We start from the raw sequence: 21,256 nt of genomic DNA, 5'->3' as shown, positions 1-21,256 counted from the left end.
TGAATTTCTGAACTCATTGAAAACATCAGGAATACCTAATCACAAGTTAAAAATCAAGGTTGACACTCCCATAATACGCAGATGGGTTATGCAATGAAACTAGACTTATTGTCACAAGACTTAGTGCACATGTGGTTGAAGCAGAGATTATTACTAGCCCCAATATAGGACATAATACATACATACCAAGAATAGATATGTCTCCATCTAATTCCCCATGGTCATTCAAATTAATTAGAAGATAATTTTCATTCATGATTTTATTTGCAATGACTATTAACAAGTCTCAAGGACAGTCTTTGACACATGTTGGGTTGTACCAGTATTTTCTCATGACCAACTATATGTAGCACTTTCACGAGTGCAAAGTACAAAAGGACTGTGTATACTTATTCATGATAAAGAAGACACTCCAAAAAAATACTAAGACAATGTATACTTCCCAAATTCTTATTGCTAGATATGCATTATCATTATTGGCATTCATTTTGTAGAGACTTTTAAAACCTCAATGCTCGGACAAATGTTATTGATAAGACCACAATTTGACATCTCAATTGTAAACACTTTTAAAACATTTGTATATATACTTTCTAAAATAAATTTTGACCCACAGTCAATCATGATAAAAATTGAAAAAATAGAAGCAGCTATTTGTTGCTTTCACTTTAACATGATTTTGGAATTGATTTCAGTAACATTAAAAGTTAATCCAAACACACTACACACACTAATTCATATTACAGCTGTGATTTCAGTAACAAACCACAATTTAAAATTAATTCCACTATCCTTCCAAAGAATTTAAGCACAAATTTATTCCTTCTCTTCAAAATAAGCCCCCAAGAGAATATTGTGAGACAGCGAAAAATTATAGATTTAAAAATTATATGTTATGTAAAACAACCAATTATCAAATTATAGATTTTTAGTGTGAAACCGCGAAAAATCATCATTCATTTTTTTTTTTATGAATTGCCCTACACCGGATCTTTTGAAAGGATAAAGAATTTCAATAACGTTTAACTAAAAATTCCTGTCAGTTCCCCATCATAGTTAGTAGGTATAGAAAATATGCTCCGAAAGATGACAGTAACCTATCCATTGGCTAAAATGATATTAAAAAAAGGGACAAAATTAAATGAACACTACGAATAGTCACAACATACGTATATATGCATATATAATTTGATTGAACCATAATAATAATATATAACATTGTATATTAAAAGTAGAGTGAGGATAAAGATAGTCGATGTCTAGTTTATATATATGCTTCAATTTCATGATAGATTTATTCACCCGTAGCTTGTGTCAATACTTGTTGGATAGACCACTAAGAGAAGACTCAGGTTCAATGAACCTCATGCCCACGAGTTTCCTCTTCTTGTAGTTAGCCTTAAAACAAGCTTGTCTAAGCCTTCTTGTATTATCCTCAAGTTCCAAATCCGGCATTTCCTCCACCTTCCTTTTTTCTCTCTTCAACATCTCAATGGCAGCCCTTAATTTTTCATCATTTTCATGCCCCTCGGCCTCTCCTTGCTCCTACACCCAATTCATAATAATAACAATAGTAATAAAAGAACTTAAACTTTAAAATCAACAAGAAGTTGAAACTATCTTCTAAATATGACACAATCATGACTTCAAGTAATTTCGATCACAATATCAAGACTTTTGGAGCCTCTATGACAGCAATTGTACTGATCGGCAACTTTCCACAACAATAACAAAGAACACGACGACAAAATTGCGATCAAGACCACAATTTAAAACCTTGGACACAATGTTTATATATATATATATATATATATATATATATATATATTCACACAACAAAATAATCAGAACTTACTTGTATATTCTTTATAAGGGTTTGCAGACTCATCAGCTTCCTATGTGGCCACCTCTGAATTCCTAACTCCCTACACCTTTTCTTCAAGTGTGTGAGGCCCACATTGAGCTCTCTTGCTGCTTTTGATATTGGCATGTAAAAGTATTGAGAAACAGTTGTTCTTGACAACATTTTCGCACTGCTACTAATTTTCTCTTCTCTGCATTTCTTAGCATTCAAATCCTCCTTCATTTCACTTACACTTTCTCCATCATTGCATGATAAAAACACAGGTTTATGATCAGAACCATCGATTTCGTTCCAATCAGAAAAGTCATAGTCTGCAATAGAAATTTATAAGGAACATTATCAAAACAAGGACAATGGATATACAGTATTATCAAGACTTGAAATGATGACACATATATATACTGATAATTGATAACCTTGTATGCTTAGTGAGGTTGGTTCAATGGGAAGAGTAGTTTCATACAAAATGTCATGAGGATAATAAAACTTCATAAAAGGGATAGCATCAAGATAGCTATCTTGCAAAGGAAATTCATGTGGCCAATGATACCCATCAGCGGCACTACCCCTGCAGGAATTAAACGTAATATTATAACATGTCAATTTTTTCATAAACTGGAATGTGTAGAGATTAGAGAAATTATGGGGACACAGGAGATTGTTTTACCAGCCGCAATAATCATATGAAGAAAATTGGCACGTAGGTGCAAATGGATAATAGTCATCAATATCATAATTGGACTTCCAAAACGTTAGTTGCTGATTCTCCATGTCCAAGTTGACAGCATAGTACACTATGAAATGAGCACAGAGAATTTGACACTATATATTCGAAATAAGTAATTTCATGATGATCATGATGAGGATGAATCAATGAAATTAATGAGGTACAGTAATTAACTTTTGGAGAATGTGCGCGCCGCATGATTTAACGTTTAACGTGTGCGCTACTATCATGAGTTACAAGATGAATTCAATTACCTAGATATACCTTGATATTAATATTCTATATTATTCTACATAATGTGCAGCTATTATGCACATTGGTTCGATTTCAATTTTCATCTTTATGAACCAATTAGAAATGAACAATGTTTACAATAAATTAAAATTAGTACCACTAATTTTTAAGATGCATTAAATGTTAGTATTAATTTCATTCGTAACTCTCGGTAACAATAACTGTTTTCGGCCCACGTTTTATCTCTTTCTGGGAGAGAGAGAAAGAGATGATGAGAATGAATAATTAGTGGCTAATACAGGAGTAGTATATGATTGTAACTCTAATCCAATGAGAGATGAGGTTCTTCAACCCTTTTTTTTTTTTACATGAGGTTCTTCAACCTAAACCTAACCTCATAGTAATATTGAACTCAAAAGGTGATCCTACATATCAGTTATGATCAATTCATAGTTAACTTCATGTCCAATATGACTGAGAAATGAGAACGACTGATATAAGTATGTTCATCAGGGAGTAATAATAACCATTTTTATATGGGTTTTTTTCTTGATTTAATTTTTAAACTAAAAATAACAAAATTTGACTAAAAACCTCTATATATTAAGCATCCAACAATGTAATTATATACGGTTTCATTAACTATTGCCTTACGGAGTTACGGTTAATGATTAAAAAAATTAATAAATAAATTATCTTAATAAAAAATTAGTATAAAAATGCATTGATAATATTAAATGTTAAACTTTACAATAATAAATTTTTAGTTTTTATTATGGCAAATATTAATGAATATTTAAGGGTAGGGGTTAAAAACTCTAAAAGATTTTTTTATTACAAGGTATTATTATAAAACGTAATTTTAAATCAATGTTTCTATTTATTAATTTCTTTATCATCATCCTTACCAGTTAACAAAACTCTTTAGTTATCTAACATTTTTTCTTAAGATAAATAATTAACAAAACCCAATTACAGTAAAACGTTCAGACTGCATGTAATTAAATATTACTACCATTTGGGAAAAGCATTTTGAAGGCTACTTGTTCCTTTTTCTTCCGAATATACTGTAGTAATTCCTTATTTCCTACGGTTAATTAATTTTCTGCGTTTACTTCCAACTGAAGGCTCCGTTTAATTTCAACTTATGAAGGCCAAGGAAATGGACTAGAACTTTATTTCCACGCTGATGTGTAACGTAACGGCCACAGCGATCAAATTCTCCAATCACTGATATGTAACGTAACAGTTTTTACTTTTATTTTGAAGTTTTTATTTTATATTTTCACTTTTTATACTTAAAAATAATATTTTAGTTTTAAAAAAAACTAAGACTAACGTAATCTAAATCATTGTTCACAATTAAGTCGTGAGAAACATAATTTAGTCCACTAATGTGAATCAACTTATCAAGAAAATATTTAATGGAGACAAAAAATAATTTTTTTCATTAGTATCAAAGAAAATAATATATTATATCTTTGCAAAAGAAAAATATTATATATTTTTACAAAATATAAAATTTAAGATTAAAAAAATTCAAATTACTTATATAAAGCTTTTAAAAATTACAATTGAATGAAAGTGTGTGTTCCTCTTTAACTTTATGTATGTGTTTAATATTATAAGAAAAAATAATTAAAAAAATAAATGCTAAAATTAGTATATTTTTTATCTTTTAGTTATAACTTTCTATATTCATCAAAAAAATTATTTGAGAACAACACCTATTTTTTATGGGGACAAAATTTTTTTCCTATCGAATACATACATAAAAAAAAATTTATGAGCACAATTATCCCCACAATCCATAACCTGCATCTGTCCCTAACAGATAGCATCTGATTGGATTTGCCGAAACCAATGACATAACACAAACAAAATTCTAAAGATCAGTTGAAGACCCACCTCATTTTTTATCTCCATGAGCCAAATGGACTTGGACTAAAACATAAAAATTGCTAAAATTGACCTTAGTCCTACTCACCCAATTTGGATCACAAAGGTATACATCTAAAAAAACTTTGATGTATATTCGCAATAGTATAATCATTTAACTAAATTTCGTTTCAAGCCAAGCTAATGAACCATGTTCATAAACTAGCATAATTGATTTATTTTCATGGTATCATTTTGATATTTGGTTCATATGATTCAAACATGCAAACTCGAACAAACAATTCACAAACTTGATTCGACCCAAGTTCAATCTATCAAAAAACAGGTCATGTTCAACCCGAGTCAAATTTTAAAATTATTATTTTTTTACAAGTCAAACCAAACTACACATATTATAGTTCAGTTCGTTTTGATTCATTTCCAGCCATAATAAAAAATATGCAATTATATGGCCCAAAAAGCTTCATAACTTATAAAAAAACTGTAACAACAAAACTTGAAATGTAAATCAGCAGGAAACACGAAATAAGCAGGACAAGTATACAAAAAACATTTTAGATATCAGAATAAAACTCAGACCAGCAGCAACTATTGTATTTAATGTCTCCACTTTCCTCCTCTCCCATGACCACCACGTCCACCACCTCCTCGTCCACCCCTCCCCCCTCTGCCACCCTTTCCTCCTCCATAATGCTTTCCTCCTCCACCACCACCACCACCCAATGCCTTGTTCGCATCAAATTTCAAATGCATCTCTTCCGGCAAGGGAAGAATGTGATCCACACACTTCCTGAAGCTAAAATCATCAGCAGAGTCATCCTCCCTGATGAGGAAAAAGCACCTGCTTTTGAAGGTAGGATGCTTGCGGACTTGGAAAGCCCGAACCCCTCCACCAATCTTTTTATCTGGCTCTGCATGGCCGTTCTTAAGCAACTCCAACAACATCAGATGTTCATACTGCCACACAAAACAACTTAATATTGATTCACATTTCACAGTAACAAGTAAATTCTAGTTGCAGCTATTGCAACATCAAAACAGAATCACAGATTACAGAGATATGAGAACAGCATACTAACACAGAACCATGTCAAATACCAATTTAAACATTTAGTAAAAATTTTGGCAATGAATTTTTTCATACAGTTTAATACTTCAATAGGGACATGCAAATATTCAGTGAAAGTGTGTTATCAATAAAACACTATGGTGGCAATGGAAAGTGATTCAAAACACTATGGTGGCAATGGAAAGTGATTCAAAAACCCACGAATTGAAGCAACTAATTCTAATGTAGTTATGAAAACTTTTGCAAGGAAACTACATAAATTGATATTTGATATAATATGTAGATAAATTGCACCTAAGATGGCAACAATTGTTCTGCTCACAACAAGAAGGCACCAAAGTTATATACTTTTAATATGAAATCATAATCATAGAAAATCAAATACCAATCAACCCACATGAGATAGGGGGTTTATGAAATCACAATCATAGAAAATCAAATATCAATCAGTCCACGTTAGATAAGGGCAATTCAATTAATATCATGCTTGGCACTCAAATGACAAAAATGCACCTTGCTAGTTGCTATCAAAAAAACGGAAGAAAAAAGAAAAGGGGTTATTGGGGATACCTTGTTAACATTGAGATATTGAGGCCAGGTATGGAGAAAGTTGTAGAAGTAATGAAACATCTCCGAGGAAGAACCGAAGCTCTTGAATCCCAAGTTCACGGAACCACTTGCTTCCTTCTCTTCCTCTTCTTTTTCTGCTTCCTTTTCTTCTTTTTCATCGCGCTTCTCCAGCCGCTGTTCCTCTACGGACTGTTCCTTTTCCTCGGCCACCTTCTGCTTCTTCAAAACGTCGTCGTCGTCGCCCAGGGGCTCCTCTTCCTCCCTGGCGCGCTTCTGGTTCGGCTCGGCGCCGTTGTCGCCGGCCTCGATGTTCTCGACGTCCATGTCCACGGCGGCGGCGGCGGCGGCGGCGGCGACGACGGTGTTGGGATCGACGACTTTCGGTGCTGCTTCTTCTGCCATGGAGGGTTTTGTGAAAATTCTAAAACCCTAGATTGTGATAGCGAGCGGGAAGTTACTATTGATTAGAGAGGAGAGGATAATGAGCGAATGACACTATGGACTCTGTTTTAATATTCCACTCAAGAGTTTAGAGGTTTCGGTTTTAGGCCTTAGAGGTAATCTGGCCCGTTAAATACTACAGTAGTTATGTTTCTCTCTTTAAAGTTGGATTTGAATTTTTATTTTTTTTTGAAATAATCAAATTGATTAAAACAAAAAACAATGAGAACAAGGCGATCGCGCGGATCCAGCCCAACAACTCAAAACACTAAGAAATCAGAAGCCTAGCAATATATTCTCTCATCTTTTTATGAGTCCAACTTCTATAAACTATACTATCCATAATCTTTTTTCCTATGTGTGTATTATTGACTATACCCCTAAAACTCACTTCATTCCTATATTTCCAAAGCTCATACACAGTCTCGGTTAATGCAGTTTTGAGTAAAGTTGCTCTATGCCCCTTTCCTTTACCCTGCGCCATCGCCCAGCTAAGCTCCTCAATCCACTTCTTTGGCTGGTGGTTAATCTTTTGCCATTCCAAAATCTGAATCCAAACATCCTTCATTTCAGCACATTCAAACAGGAGGTGGTCAATTGTTTCAAGATGATCACAGAAGTTACATTTGGTATCACTAAGTAGCCCAAATTTCATCATTCTAACCTTAGTGGCAAGTCTGCCATGACAGGCAGTCCAGAAAACAAACTTTGCACGGGGTCTAGCCAGGTTGGAGAAAAATAATTTCCTCCAAGGAACTCTACTGGAAACATCCTGCAATTCATTGTACATTATCTTCGACACAAATCTATCCTTTTGCAACAAAGTACTCCAGCTAGTAAGAGATTGAATCTTTTGTCTCTGCTTCAGAATACCTTTTAAAATCCAAGAGCAAGAATCTTTTATTCCCATTGACATCACGTCGCCATTTTTCATATAATAACAATTATCCACTTAATCCATAGACTGTCCTTCTTACTGCACACATTCCAAAGAAGCTTCATCATGGTTACTGCATTCCAGATTTCCAGATTAATCAAGTTAAGACCTCCTTGATTCTTTGGGGTACAAACCTGCTTCCAAGAGATGGGGGATTTCCTAGAGATAGTAGTTCCACCAGTCCAGAGAAATGATCGACAGATGGCATTGATTTTTTGAATCACTTTCTTAGGGAATGGGAAACAAGTCATCCAATAGTTAGTTATAGCATAGGTGGTGCTCCGAATGAGTTGAAGCCTACCTGCATAACTAAGTAACTTGGCGCTCCAATGAGTAATTCTAGCAACAATTTTATCGATTAAGCTCATATAATGGTTAACCGATAATTTTTTCCCCGTGAGAGGGACACCAAGGTATCTGAATGGGAGAGATCCCTCCTGAAATGCAGTGATGTGTTTAATCTCCTCTTTTATGCAACTTTCCACTGCACCAAAATACACTTTGCACTTGGAAGGGTTTATCACAAGGCCAGTAGATTTAGAAAAATTCATGAAAGCCTGCATAAGTAGATCAACAGAAATCTTATCCCCTCTAGTAAACATTAGAACGTCATCTGCAAAACTGAGGCTAATGATGTTTAACTTCTCGCACTTAGCATGAAAGTTAAAGTCGGGGGTATATCTTAACTCTTGGAGGGATCTGTGCAGATATTCCATGACAATGACAAACAGTAAAGGAGAAAGTGGATCTCCCTGTCGCAGGCCTCTCTTCGCTTTCAGACTATGCGTATACTCTCCATTCACCACGAACTTGTAAGTTACTGTGGTAACCGTCTTCATCACCCAATTAATGAATTGTCTAGGAATGCCTACCTCTCTCATGATGAGCTCTAAAGCCTTCCAGTCAACTGTATCATACGCTTTTTGGATATCTAACTGAAGCATACACCGCGGCGTACCTCCTTTACGCTCGTACCCCTGGATTAACTCGTACACAAGCAGGATTTGGTCATGGATTTTCTGGCCCGGAACAAACGCCGCATGACTCTGATGGACAATACTCTTTATGACTCTACTCAGCCTGGTAGTTAACACTTTAGAGATTACCTTGTATATCGTTGTGCAGCACGAAATCGGTCTATAGTCACGAGCATACTTTGCCTCCTGGTTTTTGGGGATAAGGATAACCAAGCTAGTGTGGATGGGCTCATACATCTTTCCTTTTTCAAAGAACTCCCTAATAACATCTGTAAAATCACTTTTAATGATGCTCCAGGCATCCTTGAAGAATTTTGCCCCGTAGCCATCAATCCCGGGCGCCTTAAGATCCCCTATGCTCTTGAGCGCTTTGTCAATCTCCTCATCAGTAATTCTACCAATAAGATACTTCCTTTGGTCAAAATTCAGCTGGCAGCCTTTTCTCATTATATTGATATCCACACTATCCAAATTAGGCTCCTCTCTCCCCATAAGATCCCCATAGAACCGCATAATTTCATCCTCAATCTCTTTTTGAGTGGTAACAAAATTCCCATCATTCATGTACAGCTTCTTGATGGACATTTGGTTGTACTTGGCTTTAAGAGAGGCGTGGAAATAGGCATTGTTGCCATCCCCAAGCCTAAGCCAACGAATTTTGGCTCTCTGCTGCAACATCTGTTCTTCCATCTCAGTCCACTTAATGACTGCTTCAGTGCAGTCCTTGGTTCTGTCTATTTTGTCTTTGTTTAGTCTGTCTAGAGTTAGCTCCATCTGAGCATGAGTGAGCTTTTCTCTAGCCTCCTGCAACTTAACTTTAATGCCAATCAAAGGTTTGCTCAAATTGTTAATCACAGGTTGAAGCTTCTTGAGTTTATGCCATAACATTTTCATAGGCAGCCCTCCCCTTCTAGCAGAATTCCAGCTGTTAGCTACAGTTTCAGTGAAGTTATCCATGCCACTCACACAATTCGCATACTTAAATCTGGCCTTCCTCTTAACAGGAACACTGTCATCTCTCAGACAAAGCATGGCATGGTCTGAGATCCCCGGTGTCATGTTAGTAAGGCTGAGATTCAAGTTCTTGCTAAACCACTCCGTATTACCAAGGATTCTGTAAATCCTAGAATAGATAATGTTCTCACTTTGCTTATTACTCCAGGTGTAGTAATCCCCTTTACTATCCATTTCAGCAAGCCCAGTGTTGTCCATCATGGTACGCAAATCTTTGTACTCTTTCTCACACACCATTTTGCCCCCTACCCTGTCATTAGTTTTAAGGACATTGTTGAAGTCCCCAATTAAGCACCAGGGGCCCTGCTGAGTTTTGTTTATAGCTTCAAGGTCATGCCATAAATCTCTGCGCTGCTCAAGATAGTTGAAACCATATATAGCAGTCAACCACTGCATAAAGTTACCAGTTGCATCATACACCTTACAGTGGATTAATTGAGCCGTGCATTTGACCTCCTGGATATCCACTATGTTGTCATCCCAATATACCCATATCCTACCATTATTATGCTTCACATAGTTATCAAGGTATTTACCTTTGAGCTTCAGTTTATCTCTAACATTACCAGCCTTGTTATTCTTCACTCTAGTTTCTAACATAACTACAATATGAGGCTTCAATAAAAAGAGGCGGGAGCTAACCTCTCTAATTTTGCTAGCCTTATTTAACCCCCTTAAATTCCAGGATATTATCATGTGTTATCAACAGGCCCTAGATGATCATTCCCAATCTCTAAGGCACCAAATCCATTCTCACAATGCACTTCTCTCACAAGGTGGTTGTTTCTCTTTTTCCCTGTGCCCCTTTTGTTAACATCATTCCACTCACCTCTGTGACTAGCTTCAGGGATCTCACACTCTTTGATAGTAGTTTCCGTTGTTGTCTTGGGCTCATCAGCTTCAACTGACTTTATACTCCATTGTTTCCTTTGCCCCTGTTTTGTGTTAACTGAATTGGTGCACCTGTGGCCAATCTTTTGACATCTTTCACAAAACAACGGTTTCCATTCGTACTCGATTTTCTGTTGTCTCCTCTGCCCTTTTTTGTTAATGGTGATGACATCAACCATTTTTTGGGTTATATCCACTTCCACAAGAATGCGAGCATAGCTGACTCTAAGCTTGTTCGCTGTGCATTCATCCGTAAACATTGGTTTTCCTATCATGCTTCCTATCTTCTCAAGGCTTTTCTTCCCCCAAAATTGAATTGGCAGCTGCGGAAGTTTGATCCAGATGGGGAGAGTGCGCATCATGTCCTTCTCCATGGAGAAGTCTTCTTTCCACTCGATTAAGAACATAGTCATGCGTTGGATCGCGTATGGCCCTCTTTTCAGCACCTCTTCCTTGTCCTTCATAAGCTTTGAACCGAAGGATGAAATAGCCTTCATCATTGTAATACACCTCCGGTAGCTGAATAAAATTCCAGAACTTAATCATAAAATTTTTCACTGCATTCATGCTCAACTCACCTCCTATCACATACATTATCAGAGCCGATTCCCAGTATTTGAGTTCCTCCTCCACGTCTTCATCTTCAATTTCTACCTCATAACCTCCATCTACCTTTTTCGGGGCCACGTAACTGAGCTGCATTCCATTCTCCATGACCCTATTTCCGCTTATGATATCAGTCCAGAGCTTAGGCACCTCGTTGTGCTCAGTTTCCTTCATTTTCTTCGCTTCTCCGTCTTCCACATCAATTAGGGTTTCCCTTGGGATCTCGTCATCATTCTTCTCCTCTGATGCCTCTTCTCCCTTCGATGGCGTTTCACCATTGTCAGATCTTGGTGACGTACCCTCACGATTCTTCGGCGACGCAAACACCTTCTTCTTTGGCGGCCGTCCCCGTCCCCGTGTCATCGCAATCGTTGGATTTGAATTATTATAATCAGATTTGATTACTTATATTATTTATTTTAAAGTTCATATTTTATTATTAATAATAATTATGTATTTATAATTAGAAATTTTTAGATGGCATTTTACATAATATAAATAATATTTTTTATTGATATTGATCTCAAGAATATTTAACTGAATATAATCTTGTTTGAGTTAAATAAAATCATTCTTGAATGACAAAATTCCTAATGTGATCATGGTTACATATCTAAAACTCACTCAAACGAGATCACCCATTAAATTATAACAATCTTGTATCAACCTGCTTGAAGGTACATAATATAAATATTTATACGGATATTATTTATGAGAAAAAAATGATGCATAAAAGTTTTATGTAATTATTTAATCATAATATGATAAATTTATTAACTCTTAAAATAATTATATTAAAATAATTTAAATAATGATTTGTGATTGGATGATGGTATAAAATTATTTTATACCATCATACATAGGCATTAAACTCATTATTTATTTTAAAATATAGGATAAATATTCAAATTTGTTCCAGAAAATCTATTTCGTTAACATATCCATCCCTGAAAGATGGAAAATTATTTTTTGATCATGCGTAAAAAGATCAACATATTAGTTAATAGACTAATTTGTCAATTGGATAGCTAACTCAATAAAACTAATTTTTTGATCAAAATATCAATGGATCAATTTGTTATTTTTAAAATTTATTTCCTCTTTTCTTCCCTTGTGCTCTTCCTTTCGTTTTCTTTCTTTTGGATCATCATCGGGGACGTAAAAAAATATTTCCAGTGACCCTTTCCTCTCTTTCTCTCCTTATTTTTCTTTTTCCTGAAATATTTTTTTACGGGACTATTGTCAAGTGAAATAACCTTTTTTGTTGGACCATTGCATCTAATTGCATAGCCGCTATAAGCATCCAATTTTCTATATAAACCTTGTTGAGTACGTTGTGGTGGAAGCTATTTGCACTTAAAAATTGTGTAAAAAGAGGTTGTGTTTTGTTTTTATTTTTATTGTTTGTTTTTATTTTCTGAAAATTGATTTTATTTTTAAAAGATTAGAATTTAAAAAATATGTTTAGTTTGACTTTTTATTTTTCTTTTAAAAATAAAAATACTAAAAATATGTTTTTAAAAGAAAATATATTTTTAGATTTGTTTAAAATTGTATTCTTTGTCACCATATTTTCATTTTATTCAAAATGAAGTTCGTGATTTCAACTGAAAACACTTAAAATAAAATTTTATTGTTTTGAATTTTTGATTCGTTTAAAAAAATATTTTTATTGAGAATGTTTTTAAAAATTCAATCCAAACACCCCTAAAGTTTGTGCAAGAAGAAACCAGAGAAGTCATTGTGCACTCCTAAGTGAAATTGTGTTTGACTAAAAAAAGAGGTAGAATGAAAATAAATGTTTTCTAATAGCTCCCTCCCATTAACCACAAAACAAAATGGAATCAATGTTTCCTGTGAGCAATGCAATTGGTTAAAGCAAATAGCGGAGCTGTCTTTTGGGGATCAAACCCAAACAATTGTTCTTTCACATCCTGCATCAATTTACCAGCAAATTTCGTAGACTTATGTATCCCCAAAAGCTTAGGGTAAGTGACCTTATCAGCCACCAAATCCTTCCCGTCGTCTTCCCCAATTCCTCAAAGCCCTTAGAAGCAGTGTGTCGCTGGCAAGGATGTGGTGGTCCTAGCTAAACACCCTGTGGTTGGTCGACTTTCCGCAGCAGAGGTTGTTGTTTATTTTTTTATTTGTCAATATTAATTGTTTTTACTGCATTGGTAAATATTAGTTATTAGTTGTTATTTTTTTTTTATTTGGGGGCCATTATTTACATTAAGTTTGATCATATATCTTATTTAATTAATGTGAAGATTGATATAATATGTTTTTTAGGGATATAATATTTTAATAAAATAGGTATATTCGAATTTGTCTCATACTATTTTCTCGTATTTAAGTTAAAAAAACAATCTTATTAATTTTTGTATAAGGCATATTTTACAAAAGAGAAAATGACGATGAAATGATCTGTTAGGATTTTTAGTGAGCTCTTAAATGAATTGCAAGATCGGCTACGACGAAGCACGAAAAAGATAAAGAAGAATGTGGATTCTTAAGACACAATCTGATAGAACCCGAATCAAGAAATTAAGAAGAGAAAAACAGAGCTGGTTTATTATTATTGATAGATAAAGAAATAAGAGAAACAATATAACCCAGGTAATTCAAGGAACCTGGAGCTCCTAAACAATTTTCGAATATTTTTCCCACTGCCCTCGAAACATTATCTCCTATATATAGTTTCTTCCTCCTTCCTCACTCCTAAATAATTAGAGTTATTGATAAATATCCTAATTAGATCTTAAGATAAAGATAATGATGTCCAGAATTCACTAATATCAGAAATGATAATCAACTTCTAAAAGAAAAGATAAAGGTAAAGATAATAATATTTTAAAATTTCTTGAAAAAATAAGCCCTCAAGGTTGGATTGCAAGTTGAAACTCTGATACAAGTTTGAAACTAATCTTCTGTTTATGTTGACATATGAAGTATCGACATTGGACACGACACGGACACGTAAATATCTATAATGCTTAAAATATAAAACGTAGTATGGGTGTTATGTTGATGTGGAACACTGACACGAACGCGTGTCGGACACCGAACACCAAAAACCGGCTCGCATTTTTACTGTTTCTATTATTTGTCGAAGCCTCATAGATTGCACTTTTTGTATCACTCCACTTTGGGATAAAGGTGCTCCATTCCCTTGCTGGTTTATCATTGGAATAGTTTTGATGTGAATTTGTTTACTTCCTCACTTGATATCCTCCGACCTTTGAGATAAATTATTGGGTTCATAGAATTTTAATTCTACACCAATTTCCTCTCTTAACCTATTCATGATCCATCAAATGCTCTTTACCTATGCCCTTAAATACCCCAACGTACGGACACAAACTCATCGCCTGCATTTTTTTCTTCTCCATGACAGAAATATCTTTCCAGTTTATGAACTCAATCATAGGATGTTCGAGATCAATTCATTTTGGACTATATTTATATCGTGATTTGATTTATATATTTTTTATGTAAATTATGAGAAATATAAGCGCGCTTGTGTTTCCGTATTTTTATTTTTTTATATAAATAGTAAGTATATTATATATTATAAATATATCTTATCATACACTAACTAACCTGTATTAAATTAAAATTAGAATTATTCAAAAAAATTTATCTCAATAATTCTTTTTAATTCTATCATAATTTTAAGTTTTTAACAAATAATTAACATTTTATTGTTGAAATTCAGACAAAACAATTAACTTGTATAAGAAAATTACAAATTTATAATATAAGAATCAAATTTTATACTCAATAATTTGATCATTCCTTCAGAAATTTAATATTTTCTTAACTTTCTTAAACTTTTTTACATGACTAAAATACTTTTTTTAAAAGCTTTTTGAAAAACTTGATTGCAATATTTGTCATTCGAATCTATTAATTAATTAGTTACGATTTTAAGTTTATTAATTACTTACAATTAAAATTATACTTTATAATATGTTTTTACTTTTTCATCCATACTTATAATAATATTTAATTTAACACAAACATCAACAGAATTTAATTACATTAAAAAATAGATAATTTGAAAAATAATAAAATTTAGGGTATAAAATATCATTTATCTTTATCATAACAAAAACTTAATTCAAATGTTGCTTTTACTGCTTACGTAAATTCTAATTCTTGTAATTTGAAGGAATTTTTTTTCTACATATTTTTTGTGCTAAATAAGACTTGAAAGTCAATTAAAAAGGATTTTTAAAGATAAATGAATTTATAAGATATAACCAATTGAATAAAAGTAATATTTAAAAGTACATAATTAATATTTTAGTTGAATTTAAATTTTAATAAGAAAAATTTTATTCGTTCTAAGACTTCAATTTAATTTTTTAATTTGATTTAATGTTTTTAAATTCTATTTTGGATTGTTTCTATAAAGGCATATATGTTAAGTAGAAGGTACAATTATGTTTAACAAACCTTTTGCCTTTTTTCTCTCAAAAAAAAAATCTTTATTTTTCTTTTCTCTTTCTGGCACCCCACCCACATCAGAGAATTTTAGTGACTCAAAAGTGAGACCCTCACTAGGATTACTCTTTTTTTGTCTAAATCTTAAAATCTCTTTCTCACTTTGCAAAAATGCATAACTCAAATTGTGTTCTTCTTCCTTTCTTATTTTCATTTGACAACAATGTAAAATAAAACATAATGAAACTTATTTCATCCAGTATATTGTTCAAGAGTTTCTTTTAAAGGACACACATATCAATAAATTTATAATGCAATCTAAAATATGTGTAAAAAAAATTGCCAAAAAACATTGACACAACTTGGAATAATAAAAAAAATGAAGGAGAAAAGAAATTAAAAAAAAAGTAGTCACACATGCATTTTCATTACTCAAGTCGTTGAGCAAATGGTTATCTAAATGGTTATCTAAAACAACTTCTTGAGGTGTTGAACGCTAACCTTAAACCTTCCAGGTTGATGATAACTTCATCAGTAAATGTTATACTCAAATTTTAAATATAAATATATGATTAATTGATATACAATTGCTACATGTTTGGGATTCAATTCATGTGTAATTATGTATATGACCTCTAAAAGTAAACATTCCTTACTTGAAGTTCTATCTTATGCTATTTATGAACCTGGTATGATGCAAAATATGTGATTAGAAGAATAAAAACAAAAATCAGCTAAAAAAAATCATCGTACCATCCTGCCAACACAACACAAAAACACATCATTATACCTAGAAATTGATCAACAAAATTTGGAAATAAAATCCATTTCCGTGTCTGGAAATTACAATGATAAAAAAATAACTTGAGTGAAAAAATTTCAGATAGGAACTTACCTTGCATTAAGAAAATTCCAATGACAAGAAAATTATTGATATATACCCAAGCTAAGAATTACAACACCAATAGCATAACCAAACAAACCCACACAAACAAATAAGATGCAAAAAAAGATGGGTAGTAAAACTTGAGGCTTTGAAAAGAGTCAATTGATAATCTCCAAGTCTTTCTTCCACAATTGCATCTTGTTCATTGCTATATCTTTCCTACAAAATCCAAGTAAAAATACTCACAATAAAGTAAATCAATAAAATTAAAAACTCAACAAAAAATAGATAGAATACCCGTGCTGATGACAACGGCAGTCTCCAATCACGTATACCACAAGAAATTAATTTATGTTAGACCAGTTGAATTAAAGGGAACTAAGATTAGAGAGATGTGTATGAGTTACTTGGGATGAAAACCTGTAAAACCACAAATACATGACTGGATTAGTGAGAAGAGAAAGAAGGTATGTTAAACCATAAAAGAGATGCAAAGCGAGGAAGTCATGTATAACAATAGTTAAAAACATGTTATTGGCTTTTGATTTGAGCGTTAAAAAATTGATGCCCCACGTACAAAGGCGAACCGGTCTTGACTAAATTTAAGACCCAATCTAGTTAAATTTAATCAGTTTGATTTTTACAATTTTTTTAAATCCAACCCAATTCAACTCATTCATGAATGGTTTGTTCGATTCGGACCTAGGGATTATCCATTTAAATTTTATCATTTTTTTCTCAGAACTACTATTTTTATATCATGATTCTTTCAAATATTTAATACAATTAACACAATATTATTATCAAATGTCTGAAAGTAGTAAAATTGATTCATTTAGCACCATCAACATAATCTTGTAAAATAGACTAATACAAATTAAAATAAAATATTTTTCAACAAGATTTACTATAATAGTTTGAAAGATAATTATTTCTTATAAACTAATTTCTTACAACCATATTTGCTACAATCACATTTGTTGCAACTAAATTTACTGAAACAATGAACAAAATATGATCCATTAATATTATAAACATGGTAGAAAAAATAAATATAAAAAAATGTGAAAAAATAATAATGTACCTAAAAATAATATTTTAAGAAGTTCCAACACTAGTAGTCCCAACACTTGGATTTCCAATACTAGTAGTATTTAAAGTCAAACCAAATAACTCTAACAATTTAAACACAACCCTATTAGCACAAAAACTAATTGATATTTTATATAAATATAAAAAAATGAAATAAGAGATTACACACATGATTCAATCTTTTCCACTTCATTTATTTCAACTTGCAAGTCATTAACATTTTGCTTAATAGATCTAAGTCAATTTTGGACACAAATAAGAGCTTCAACAGTAGTAAGACTCAAGGAACTACGAAATGAATCTATAATTCTACCCCCTATTCTAAATACAGACTCAGATGATACAGTAGATACAAGAATAACCAATATATCTCTAGTCATACATGAAAGATTATAATATTTGAATGCTTTCAATTTCCACCAATTCAAAATATCAAATTCAGTGTGGTCATCTTCAACATCATCCTCTAAATACATATCTAGCTCATTTTTTTGCACCTCACCCCTGTTTTTTCTTCATTTTCATTCTAAATTCATCATCCTGATCATCACCCTTATCACCTTTGTCATTATTATGTTGTGAGGCCATGTTTGAAGCCAATGTACTAGAATTGGTTGAATTGCCACTAGAATGAGAAATGAGATGCTATAATAATATTGCTAAATCAGTTTGTGAATGAGGTCTTTCAATTTTTTCATCATGTCCATGCTCTTCTCAACACCATACATATGGTTAAAACAAAATTGAATGTACTCACATTTATAACGAGGATTAAGAAAAACAACAACAAGCAAAAGATAGTTAATTCCATCACTTTTCCAATATTTGTTAAACTTTAACTGCATATTTGTTGTCATCCTTTATATCACTAAGTCATCACTATGCCTCCACTTTTTTAGTGATTTTTGAATACTAACCAACTTCTTAAAAAAGTGTTACCAGTAACATGGAATGACCTAGAAAAAGAAAGAGTTGCATCATAGAAAGTCTTCAAAAAGCTAATAAAAACACGAGCACGTTGTCAATCAATCTTTTTAGGACATCCTTCCCCTTCACTAGATATGAGATTTAACACATATGCAGTCTCAACATACTCATAGCGATAAAATGCATGCTCATATTTTTCAGCAACATCTAGAGCATCAAATAAGTAGAGTGCCATCTAGTTGATACATCAAGTATTAACATGGTTTTAGTGGATACACTTACTTCTTCATCACACCTATCAAAACTTGCAAATCTACTTGAAGAAGACTTCACAAACTTACATACAACTCTTATTTTTCTAATGGATAGGTCAATTTCTTTCAATCCATTACTAACAATTAAATTCAAAATATGAGCAGAACATCGCATATGCATGAACTCTTCATTCAACAAAGTATGCCCATTCCAAACACTCAATGCTCTAGCTAAATATGAAATAGTCAAGTTATTAGCACTTGCATTATCCACTATTACACAACAAACTTTGGAAATCCCCCATTCTTTTAAACAATTCTTTAAGGTTATCCCTATGGTTTCACCTTTGTGGTTAGAAATCAAACAAAATTTCAATATTTTTTTATTCAACTTTCATCCTTCATCAATGTAATGAGTTGTCACACACATGTAATTCATATTTTGAATTGACGTCCAAGTATCAGTAGTAAGTGAAACCATTTGTTTATTTGTGTACAACACATGCTTCAACTTCTCCTTTTCATCATTAAACACATGCATGCAATATCTAGCAATAGTGACACGAGAAGGAATTTTAAATTTAGGTTGAGCATCTTCCATGAACTTCCTAACCCTTTCATTTTCAACAACTTAAAGGCATGTTCATCAATAATTATCATCTTTGCAAGTGCTATTAGAGTCTATTCTTGATTAAAATCAACAAGTTTCATACTAACTTTATTAAAGTCACTCTCACTTCCAAAATTGTCTTTTGCTTTTTATCAACTTGCCTGTGGGTTTTTCTTATAACAATTTCTTCTCAAGTTATAGGCTCCATAGATAGAACTAGACGTTGCATATGATGCATTACAGTACTTACAATAAGGCCTACCATCTTCGTTCTTAATCAAATGTTTCCAAACATTAAAAGGGGGTCTAACAGCCTTTCTTTTTTTACCTCTGCTTGTGCAGATTCAAGTTGTTGTCCTTGCCCTTGCTGTGGTGCAGTTTCATGTCCTTGTGGTTGTTATGGAGCTTTTGCCCCTTGTTGTGATGAACTTTGAGTGTGACATAAAAAGAGTGCTAATTGGTGGAATTAGAAATGAATCATGAACACCCCTTGTACCACTTTTATTTTCCAATTGTCTCATTTTCAAATTCTAAAGATCCTATCCACAATAGAAAAAAATAGAAGTAAGAGAAAGTAACATGGACCTATGGTGATATTAGGAAGAAAATGAACAGTAGAAGCAACTTAAATTAACAACTCTTGACCAGCACTTGAAATATTGATGATAATACTTTTTTATTTCAAAAAATTAAACATGTAATAATTTACAAAATTGTAGTAAATTTTCAATAGAGTAATCAAAAGACAAAAGACTCAACTACCTAGTACCTACTTTCTAAAAATTATTAGCAAATGATATAACTCAGCAGAGTATATATACCTTTGTAAAAACTAAACTTTACTATGCATACATTTTTCACCAATCCTACGGGTTAATCCCGAGTCTCTAAATGGAACAAGGTTTCACAATTAAAGCATATATCACAAAAGATTAAAAAAAAATCACACAAGAAAGGACTTCATGGTTAATACTTAGTTACAATGAAAGCAAGATTAGTCGAGAATCATGAGTAATGTCAATTTACTTGATTCTTCTCTATTCCATCCCTTTTTAACCACGAAGCTTGTGGGGTTTTTCATTTTTCCATTAATTGAACTCTATCAAAACTTGCTCAAATAATTATATGAAGACAACAATGTTTATCAATACTACGAAATTAGTATTTGTGACACGCACAACACACAATAAAAAAATAAGTGGTATATAGAAAGAGTTATTAATTATGTTGGTTGGTGAAGAAAATTCGAGAGTCAAAAGTGAATGTACAAAAGCATGAAATATGATTTGTTGTGAAGTGAAGGGATTGTTATCCTGAAGCATGAAACCCTAAAGCGCATGACACAACACAACACAACAAAGCGTGGGTTGGCAAATTTCCCCATTTGGGGTACTTTTAAAAACTTATTCCCCATATGGGGTCATTTTTAAAGTTTTTCCGTGAGGGGCTGTTTTGTACGTAAATTGCATGGGGTCACAAAGCAAACCGCCAGTGAAACTGGCGAGTTTGTTGTCCGTGAAGGAATCGCCACTGGGAATGGCGATTTGGCCTTGCATGGGGAACCGCCAGTCAAACTGGCAAGTTCCAACAGCTAGGCGCAAGCGTAGGGGAGGTCAGGTCAGGGTGCAGGACACAGCGAAGCAGGAGTGGTGCAGCAGGGAGGCAGCAGTGGTGCAGAGGTAAGTCGTCAATCGTGTTGGCATTTTGCTATGAGAGAGAGGACTCGCCAGTGGTACTGGTGAGTCGCTTTATGAAAAATTTCACGTTATAAAAGAAGCTTCAACACTCCTCCATAGCTGCCCTTCGTTG

The 21,256-nt window shown here is 33.1% G+C and overlaps 3 protein-coding genes across 3 annotated transcripts; all 3 read right to left on the bottom strand.

Moving 5' to 3' along the window:
* Positions 1-1,314: 1,314 nt before the first annotated feature.
* Positions 1,315-2,635, bottom strand: LOC114415887 (protein RKD1-like). Its single transcript, XM_028380747.1, has 4 exons — positions 2,532-2,635; positions 2,281-2,432; positions 1,856-2,175; positions 1,315-1,545 (listed from the first exon to the last, which is right to left on the bottom strand). The coding sequence occupies exons 1-4, from the start codon at positions 2,633-2,635 to the stop codon at positions 1,315-1,317; spliced, it is 807 nt and encodes a 268-aa protein (XP_028236548.1).
* A 2,506-nt stretch (positions 2,636-5,141) lies between these two features.
* On the bottom strand, positions 5,142-6,897 carry LOC114416551 (protein EMBRYO DEFECTIVE 514-like). Its single transcript, XM_028381456.1, has 2 exons — positions 6,364-6,897; positions 5,142-5,681 (listed from the first exon to the last, which is right to left on the bottom strand). Exons 1-2 carry the CDS (start codon positions 6,763-6,765, stop codon positions 5,322-5,324), a joined length of 762 nt encoding a protein of 253 aa, XP_028237257.1. The 5' UTR covers positions 6,766-6,897; the 3' UTR covers positions 5,142-5,321.
* Positions 6,898-7,072: 175 nt separating this feature from the next.
* LOC114415885 lies at positions 7,073-7,594 on the bottom strand. Its single transcript, XM_028380744.1, has one exon. The coding sequence runs from the start codon at positions 7,592-7,594 to the stop codon at positions 7,073-7,075; it is 522 nt and encodes a 173-aa protein (XP_028236545.1).
* Between the last annotated feature and the right edge of the window lie 13,662 nt (positions 7,595-21,256).

This window comes from Glycine soja, chromosome 6 (assembly GCF_004193775.1).
Source record: "Glycine soja cultivar W05 chromosome 6, ASM419377v2, whole genome shotgun sequence".
Lineage (NCBI taxonomy): Eukaryota > Viridiplantae > Streptophyta > Magnoliopsida > Fabales > Fabaceae > Glycine > Glycine soja.
The sequence above is the reverse complement of the archived record's forward strand: the minus strand, read 5'-3'. Positions and strand labels throughout refer to the sequence as shown.

Excerpts from the sequence above, each read along its gene's own strand:
- LOC114415887 (XM_028380747.1), bottom strand. The coding sequence starts at position 2,635 with ATGGAGAATCAGCAACTAACGTTTTGGAAGTCCAATTATGATATTGAT. Across the intron at positions 2,433-2,531 it reads TCATATGATTATTGCGGCTG|GGGTAGTGCCGCTGATGGGT; the intron begins GTAAAACAATCT and ends TAATTCCTGCAG. Across the intron at positions 1,546-1,855 it reads CCCTTATAAAGAATATACAA|GAGCAAGGAGAGGCCGAGGG; the intron begins GTAAGTTCTGAT and ends AATTGGGTGTAG.
- LOC114416551 (XM_028381456.1), bottom strand. The coding sequence starts at position 6,765 with ATGGCAGAAGAAGCAGCACCGAAAGTCGTCGATCCCAACACCGTCGTC. Across the intron at positions 5,682-6,363 it reads AATATCTCAATGTTAACAAG|TATGAACATCTGATGTTGTT; the intron begins GTATCCCCAATA and ends TTTGTGTGGCAG.
- LOC114415885 (XM_028380744.1), bottom strand. The coding sequence starts at position 7,594 with ATGTACAATGAATTGCAGGATGTTTCCAGTAGAGTTCCTTGGAGGAAA.